The sequence below is a fragment of the Rattus norvegicus genome, chromosome 12, assembly GCF_021556685.1.
Source record: "Rattus norvegicus strain SHRSP/BbbUtx chromosome 12, alternate assembly SHRSP_T2T, whole genome shotgun sequence".
In the NCBI taxonomy this organism is placed as follows: domain Eukaryota; kingdom Metazoa; phylum Chordata; class Mammalia; order Rodentia; family Muridae; genus Rattus; species Rattus norvegicus.
Genome location: NC_141545.1, coordinates 40,877,076 through 40,885,873, shown reverse-complemented (window position 1 = coordinate 40,885,873; position 8,798 = coordinate 40,877,076). Strand labels below are relative to the sequence as shown.

General features: G+C 52.0%; 1 protein-coding gene across 11 annotated transcripts in view; it reads right to left on the bottom strand.

Annotated features, from left to right (window-relative positions):
• Nucleotides 1-1,439: 1,439 nt before the first annotated feature.
• The window catches only part of Camkk2 (calcium/calmodulin-dependent protein kinase kinase 2), a 50,817-nt gene continuing 43,458 nt past the window's right edge, over nt 1,440-8,798 (bottom strand). For 4 of the 11 annotated variants that reach the window (XM_087579440.1, XM_087579442.1, XM_087579435.1 and 1 more), the window contains 2 exons: nt 7,652-7,752; nt 1,440-4,486 (listed from right to left, as the gene is read on the bottom strand). In XM_087579440.1, the coding sequence (XP_087435566.1) occupies nt 4,414-4,486; nt 7,652-7,752 (174 nt within the window). In that variant the 3' untranslated portion in view covers nt 1,440-4,413. 11 annotated transcript variants of the gene reach the window in all.

The following is an 8,798-nucleotide window of genomic DNA, read 5'->3' as shown; positions in this document are numbered from 1 at the left end:
TGCTTTATTAAAAGGGCTGCGTGCTGGCTGGTTTTGCGTGTCAACTTGACACAAGCTGGAGTTATCACGGAGAAAGGAGTCTCCGTTGAGGAAATGCCTCCATGAGACCCAGCTGTAAGGCATTTTCTCAGTTAGTGATCAAGGAGGGAGGCCCCAGCCCATTGTGGGTGATGCCGTCCCTGGGCTGGTTGTCTTGGGTTCTATAAGAGAGCAAGCTGGGCAAGCCAGCGGGAGCAAGTCAGTAAGCAGCGTCCCTCCATGGCCTCTGCATCAGCTTCTGCTTCCTGACCTGCTTGAGTTCCGGTCCTGACTTCCTTTGGTGATGAACAGCAATGTGGAGGTGTGAGCTGAATAAACCCTTTCCTCCCCAGCCTGCTTCTTGGTCCTGATGTTTGTGCGGGAATAGAAACCCTGACTAAGGCTTAACAGGAGGACCCATGTCTTCATGGTCCTTCTGTGTGTTAGCATCATCCTAGAAACAGAGGAGGCCTCAGCAGACCTAGTATCTGCAGGAATGGTGTTCTTGGCTTCCAGACATTTCGAGAGTTTCTATTTGCAAATCAGGCAGTTTGGGGCACTCTGTTACATCAACAGTCCCAGTCTGGGTCATGCTTTGTTCACTGAGAAGTCATGATGACGCCACCTCACTTTAGGGTGTGAGGGATGGATATTTGGGGTACTGTTTACCTTGCTCACCCAGGGCCATCTTGTATTCAGTGGCATCTACTCACTGGTACAGCCTGGTACTACCTCGTAAGTGTGGGAGTCAGTGACAGGATCTCACTCGTATGTGCATGAGTGGACTCCCTGAAGCCCCTGAAGCCCCTGAAGCCTGCGCAGTGACGAGCCCTGAGAAATGGCTTCTCCACACCCTCAGGTTCCCCACAGCATTTCTAGACAGGAACCTTCCCTTGGCTCCCGGCCTCTGTTCCTTCCTTCTAGGTAGACTCTCACTATGCAGCCCAGACTGGCCTTGAACTTGGAATCCTCCTGCCTCCACTTCCCAAGTACCGGGATGACAGGCATGCATACCACACCTAACAATAACCCATATTTCCACAGCATGGATTGGGACTTCTCAGATTTCGCCTCCTGTGCCCCCTCCCCCCCATAACAGAGAGTAAAAAGTCCAGATATCCCCCATCCAACCTCACAGAGTCCTGCCCTTACCCTCACGCTCCCACCGCTGGGTGGCACTCACCCGGGAGCAGTTTACGTGGGACCCCGGAATGTGCATCCTACCCTGCTTCCGAGAACTGTGGACGTGTCTGGTCTCAGAACTGCACTGAATAACGACACCCTAGGACATGCCTACATCAAGGGACCCACCGGCCAGCTGCATGAACTGTGACTTGGCCATCTGACTTGCTGTCAACGTGTGGGAAGGAACACCACCAAGGAATGGCCACCAACCGAAGAGCCCCCCGAGAGGCCCAGGCTTCGCACCATTGTGCTGTCTGTTTATTTTCAAGTTTACAGAGAAGCTCGATCACCTGTGGAAAAAAACAACCGAAAGCTCGTCTTGGAAGTTCATGTTCTTGTAAGTGATAAATACATAGTATTTAACTTTATACACCTGATAAAAGGGAAGTGCATAGTAGAGAGGTCAAGGGGCAATCAAACAGAAGCGGAGGGCACTGGTCACCAGATATGAAAGTCCAAAGTCCCACGGAACTCGGCCCACAGAGCTGGAGAAGACGGAAACCAACCATCTTCCCTAGCACCTTGGGAGCAAACGGAGGCAGTGGTTCCTCGTTGGCAATGTTGTGCCCTCTGGAAGATGGGCGAGAGCTGCAGGCCTAACCGGGCGTCGACTTGAACAGATGTTCTCCCAAGTCCACAAAGGTCCAAGGACGAGAATTCTGTCCTATGGAGAGGCCGAACCAGTAGGCAGGTGGCCTCTGCAGCCCCAAGGGAGAAGAAGGGCTCTGTACGGTGTCCGGGAGCCTGTGAGACCCATGGGGGAGGCAATAAAGACAGAAAAAGAGGAGCAGGGCTTTGTGCTTCCTTCGAGGCCATAGGTGCAGGCCAAGGTTGCTTATACGGGAATCATGGAAGGACTCATGGGCGTCCCATCTGCCGGGGGAGAAAAGCCACTCTGACAGCTTCTCTCCTCACTAATGTTGCTTTTACAAACAATGCTTCTGCTCTCATGCTCTGGTTCTGGCTGGACCTCTTATACTCCCCACGGCAGCTAGCTGGGCTGGATGGGGCGTGCGGAAGGGTGGGGGAGAGAGAGGTGGGGTCACTCCTTTCCACAGCCTTCTTTGGTGATTAGTTAAGAAAAAAGTTACCCATGCAGATCCCTCAGTTCCTTCTGCCCGACCAGCTGGTGCTGTCTGATTGCTGGCAATCCTAAGACATCCTGGGACTGTGCCGTGGTCTGGAGAAACGAACGGCATTGCCCAGAAGGGTTGTGTAAACACAAGAAGAATTCTGCAGTGCTCTGTCTGTATAAGCCACTAGGGCAGGCCACTCAGCCAAGCCAGGGTCCAGGCAGATAGGCTAGGACTGAGCTGTATGACCTGGTAGCTTTAACCACAAGGTGCTTATTGCAAACTAACTGAACCCCATCTTTGGCCAGAAGGGGTAGAGCCACTGGATTGTTTCTCCTTAGACTTTAAAAAGGGAAAGTGACAGGAAGTCCTTGGTCACACAGACCCTCCCCACACAGCAGTCTTTGCCCAAATTCTAACTGCTTATGTGGCTAGGGAAAGTGGCTACACCACAATCAAGAGCTTAAGAAACCCTACGGAAGCCAGGAACGCCTAGACTCTGCACAAGCCAGAAGGCAGTCTTCTGGGCCCCATTACTAGCAAGACAGCCATCACCAGATCATTCCGAAGCCCTGGAAACCGGTCTGGAAGCCCCCTTGAACTTCCTGTTTTCTCCTGGGGCCCTGGGTCATCCCACCCAAACTTCAACCAAACTTCCAATGTTGGCTGAAAGTTAAAAAGGTTCAGGATTGCTCTCTAGGCCTCAGGCTACAAAAAAAAAAAAAAAAAAAACCCACAAAGGCCCAGTGCCCTGAGCAACGTTCTGGGTTTTGACACTTTGCTCTACAATGGCACCCTGATATCACTGTGGTTCGCACTGAAGCTTCGACTAAGGATAGTCGTTTGTGCCTTCTCAGGGTGACGACCTTGCCTAAGTGGCCCACAGGAAACTGAGGTTTCAGTGACTGTGTGGAAGAGGAAAGAAAGCTTATAGCCTCTAGAACACACAAGTAGTGTGTGCGCAGGCACGGGTTTCATTGGCTCTCCGTCCCTGTCACATAGCCGTAGGGAGGGGCACAGATCCTGGAAGCCTCCCTATGTAACTTCTGAACTTCTCCAGAGTTCTGGCTAGTTGAAGACTTGGAGACATCTGTCGAGCCTTAAGCCATGTACTATACATGAAAGAGCAGATGTCACCCTGAAGTTTTTTTGCCAATTTACAGACAGAGTTAGCTTAGCTGACGACCTCAGAAACCCATTTTGAGCAGCTAACATGAAGAAATGTGTCTGGTCCTCCCTCTCCTCGCCGGACAAACCTTTGCCACCACTGTGGCTTAATGTCTTTCGGAGTTGCAAAGTACCCCTTGAACATTTCAACGTCAAGCCCTTTTAGTTTTCCTGACTATAAGTTTACCCATTAAAAAAAAAAAAACATTTAAAAAGTCCTCATTACAAACGAATGACATTGAAGGTCCCTGCAGCTACTGAGGGCTAGCCCTGTCTTTCCACGGTCCTGGAAGGTGCCCAGGCATGGGGTTTGTATGTGGGTTGCACCAATCCTTCTAATCCCCCTCAGTGTAGCCCTAGCTGGTTTCCCCACTCGATTCCATGAAGCTCAAACCCCACATACATTCACCTGGTCCATCTGACATGGTTCTGAATCCACAATGGGGGGGGGGGGGAAGGGGGGTTTGTTTGTTTGTTTGTTCTTTTGTTTTTTGGCGTAAAAACATTTTAAAAAGAAATTGTCCCAAAATGCATGTTGGTTTCGGTTTGCAACTCCTCACACCCGCCGGTCCGGCCAGCCAGTGGCCAAAGTCGACGACGACGTCATGGAGTCAAGTCCTTTTTTTTTTTTTTCTTTGTCCCCTTAGACAACAAAGGGAGAGAAAAAAAAAGAAAAGAAAAACCACAAGAAAAACAACAGCAACAACAAAAAGAAACAAAAACAAAAACAAAAAACTGATAACCAGAGATGACAGTCAAGGCTCTACACACGTGCTTGGTTTCCGTAGGACATGCTGCTATGGAAACGCAGGGTGCAGCAGCCCCGTGCAGGGCCACACAGCCAGGCATGCGAGGTCAGGTGGTCCGCGCAGCTACTCCGGCTCCATGGCCTCCTCGGGCTGCTGTGGAGGCGTGCGTGGCGGGGAGCCAGGGGCCGGAGCCCCGCAACTTTCCACGCAGGGACCACCTTTCACAAGAGCACTTCCTCCTCCCCCACAGGGGCTGGCTCTGGGCCCCGGAGGCTGTCTTCGCTGCCTTGCTTCCTGCTCGCCGAACAGAAAATCAGCATTAAGGCTTGGAGAAATCATGGCCGAGCCCTGACCGACTCCCACCTTTGCATGCCTCTGCTCCCAAGTGTTAGAGCTGCTCTTTTAGAGGCTCTCCCCGTTTCTACTGTTCACTTAAAATATTTCAAAGCCGACTTGGCCTCCCCTATAGAGAAGCGAGATTTACCTGAAAGACCAAAGAACCATAGAACAGGTGCCAAGGTATCTATGGAACACCCCAAATCACCGTAGGGCCCTCCAGTGGGCTGTGTTCTCTGAGGTGTACAGAGCACTCTCTCCTTTCTCTACCCTCTAGGCTAGGAGTGTCTATAGAGCACAAACTGTGACGCCTGTCCTCAGTCACCCCACTGTGAAGTCCTGGGACAGTGGCAAGGACGTGTGTGAATTGGTCCGGTACATGGGGCCTTCAGGAAAAGCCTTCAACACCCAGCCTACCACCCTAGGCTCACAGGAAGACTCTTGGGAAGGAAGGGAAGACCACCCCCTTCTCAGAAGAGTCCCTCATAACCCCACTAGACCTGCCGGATGTGCCAGCCGTGGATGGGGTTTACCAGACAGAAGGGGAGCCCTATGGAGTGGACCTTAGCTCCAGGCTTCCTTCGAGCAGAGTTTACCTGTGAGGAAAAGCCACCGGCCTTGCCACTCAGGGCCACTGTCCAACTCTCAACAATGATCTGTGTATTCTACCCAAACGGGGGACTCTGTCCCTACACAGGGATGGTAAACTGATACCCACGTGTCCCTAAGGAAGAACCACCTACATTTGGGAGTTACATTATCTGGTCCTTTCATTTCCAGAGGTGACTTCCTGGTAAGAATATCTGCCCCTAAAGCTGCCAATGGGTGCAGACAGGCCTAGGCCCAGGATCTCCCACGAATAAGCCCTACAAATATCCAGCCCTCACAGGTAACCTAGGTGATGCTGTGTCCGCTGAGTAAGGAAAGGAGGGGCTGAATAGCACGGAGGGGAGCTCAAGTCTGTTGGAATACTGCCATGTTGATCTCACTGAAAACAAACAAATAAAAAGAAACAAAGAACAGGCTGGCCCACAGTCCAGTTGGGCAAGACCTCAAGAGTAAGGGCCCGGTGCCTCATGAACACAGAGGTGGGCTACCAGGTCACCTGGGAACAAGGTGGGGATAAGGCAGCCATCTGCCTAGCTGCTAATTCAGACACATCTTCCTGGCTCTCCTCTCAAAACACCAGTCCCAAATGGCAGGTGTTTTCTTACATCACCCGAGCCCCTGGCTCCTAGGATACAGGAGCCTGATGAATGCCCTCAGATAAGGCCATTCCAATGAAGAGAAAAGCAATTTCCATTTGATTCAAAGGACCACAGCAAGTTCATTCGTTCCTGACGGCCTACACAGAAACGCTGTCCACCAATGGATCCAAATATTGCCGTCCAGCTAAATACTACTCAGTTATGAAAAGGCAGGAAGTGCTGGCACGTGCTGCACCGTGGGCGAGCGACACGTGGCAGAGAGAGGCCAGACACGAAAGGCCACATGCTGCACCACCCATTTACAAAAGCCCTGCAGAATGGACAAAGCGGTAGAAAACTGTCCGGGCACCAGTGGATGCTGGGAAATGAGACTCGGGTGGATGCAGCTCGGAGGACTCAGGTCCCCTCTGGGGCTGAAACTACTCTGGTGGCCAGGAGACTCCACCGCACACTTTACAGTGATGGGCTACGGAGTGTTAATTATTTGTGGGTAGAACAGAGCTTCTCCGGGCTGGGGATGATGAAACCCACGGCTTGGTGCGTGCACTCCACCGAAGAGCTACGGCCCCAGCCTTTGACAAAGCCACTGTGTGTCTGTGTTCATGTTCACACGTGTATGCGGGCCAGAAGTCAACTGGAGGCCATTCCCCCAGGTACTGTCTGAGGAAAAACTTTGTTCTTTGATGCTAGGCTAAACAGTGACTTCTAGGAATCGGCCTGTCTCCACCTCCTGAGGAAACTCATGCGGCCCCACCTACATAGGTTCTAGGGCACTCAAGACCTCATGCTTGCCTGAGAAACACTTTAACAAACGAATGATCCCCCTGGCCCTCATAAAGCTAGTTTTAACAACAGAAGCAGCTGAAAGGAGTTCCCGGTAGACTCTGGCAACCTTATCAGGGTCAGTGAGAAGGACCCAGGGATCTCTACCCTAATCCAGGCACCCGGGGGAGCAGGGTTACCAAATAAGCCCACCCAACCTTACAGGGACAAAGCGTTCATCTGCTTCAGAAGTTATAGGTTGTGCTGGCCTAGATACACAGGCAGGAAGGAGAAAGATCTAGATCCTGCTAAGGTTATTTCTAGCTTTTAACCCACCCGAGGAGCCGTGGTGAAGAGCCACAGAGTGCAGCAGGCCTGACCTACGCTCCGTGTGCATAATTAGATCGCAGCTCCAGAGCCACGAAAGGACTCTCATTGCCAGTGACGTGCACGGGTGTGCGGCTATCCAGCGGGGCCTGCAGACCTGGGTGAGTTCACAGGCATTCCGGGTGGAGCGCCATGCACCACAGCCCAGCCCGCATGCAGGACGAGCCGCGGGACCCAAGCCCCTGGATGCCCCTCACTGTAACCCCAGACGCCCTCGGTGAGCCAGGCACAGCAGCCCAGGCTGAAGGCACATCTGCCTGCTGGAGACGCCCGCGTGCTCTGCAGCTGCCCGCCCCCAGGCCCCAGCGGAGGGAGGCAACGGTACAGGCAGGTAGACAGCAGGCATTACCTTGGGCTCAGACAAGGGCTCCCACTCCCTGGTTGGTTTTTTGCTGGAATTGCCAGAGGAAGGGAAAAGGGAAGTGAGAAGAGACCTTGGGGATGCCCCCAAACTCTAGACAGTAGACCCCCTGCATTTTCCAGAGAGCCTGTACCAGCGTGGGCGTTTTGAGCAGGTGAATGGACCCGTGTATTCGCCTAGAAAGTCCCAGAGTGAAACCATTTGGCTCGTCCGTCCATCACGCATTCCTGCGGCCACAGAGCGCTACCACCCAGAGACCCCCAGTGAAAGAGTAAGTCCTCAGAGGAAGGTAGAGCTCCAGGGTGGGTACACTGCCAACAGGTGGATGCTGGCTGTGTTGGGGGAGCCCAGACATAGCTTCTAGTACCCCTCCCCAACACTGGAAGGAAGATGGCGGACACTCACGTGAGCAGGTTTCCGGGTGCTGACAAGGAACGCTCCTCCCGCCGGCTACCTTCAAATGGGTTCCCAAAAGACCGTTTCCGAATCATGGTCTTCACTAGGATCTGAGGGAGGGGAAGAAAGACAGCAATGATGGCTGGGCCACACAGGGAGACTCCACATACCACCTTCCCCTCTCTGGTCCCTGCCAGCTCCCATGATTCTCGAAGACCCTTCCTACCCAGAAGCTGCCAGCCAGAGCCATCCTGAGCCTAGGGACAGCTTGCTGCCTGGCTCCCCTAAGATCCAAGCTCCTGGCTCTAACGTGTGGTTTGTCCTAATTCAGTTCTAGCCTACACAGCCTCAAGACCGTGTGGTCCAGAGGTGGCTGTGTCATTGCTGGAAGTCGCCCGGGACCACCCTACTCCACTCCAACAAGAAACAAGCTTTCATATCATGATAATTCTTTTTTTTTTTTTTTTTTGGTTCTTTTTTTCAGAGCTGGGGACCGAATCATGATAATTCTTGGGGAAGAGATGATGTGTGTTCAAAACTGAGATGGGATTCACACAGAGACACTTACCATTGTAAGAGTTCAGAACCTTTAAAGCCTACCAAAACCTATGGATGCTCAAGTCCCTTACACAGATTTCAGTATCTTCCTATAACCTTGGCATATTCCCCAGCGTACTTAACCCATCTCTAACTACTTATAACACAGAACGCTATACAGCTGACATTTAGACCCTATCAGTTAGGGCATGACAAGTCAGGTCTACATGTGTGATCCAAACCTCATTTTCCAGTCTCAGGTACTTTTGGCCAGTGGTCGGTTGCATTTATGATGTGGAAACCAAGTACCATGCAGCTGAATGGTCTTAGTTCATGCGCATCACCTTGATCCAGTTTCGGATTTATATTACCCCGAGGGAAAACCCCATACCTGCATCCTTTCCCTACAGCCCTTGGGAACCTCGAATCTTCCTGTCTGTATGGATTCACCCAGTCTGGGCCCTCCCTATAATGGAATGTACACTGGCCTTTTGCGTCTGTTTCTTTTTTTTTTTTTTTTTTTGGTTCTTTTTTTTTTTTTTTTCAGAGCTGGGGACCGAACCCAGGGCCTTGCGCTTCCTAGGCAAGCGCTCTACCACTGAGCTAAATCCCCAACCCC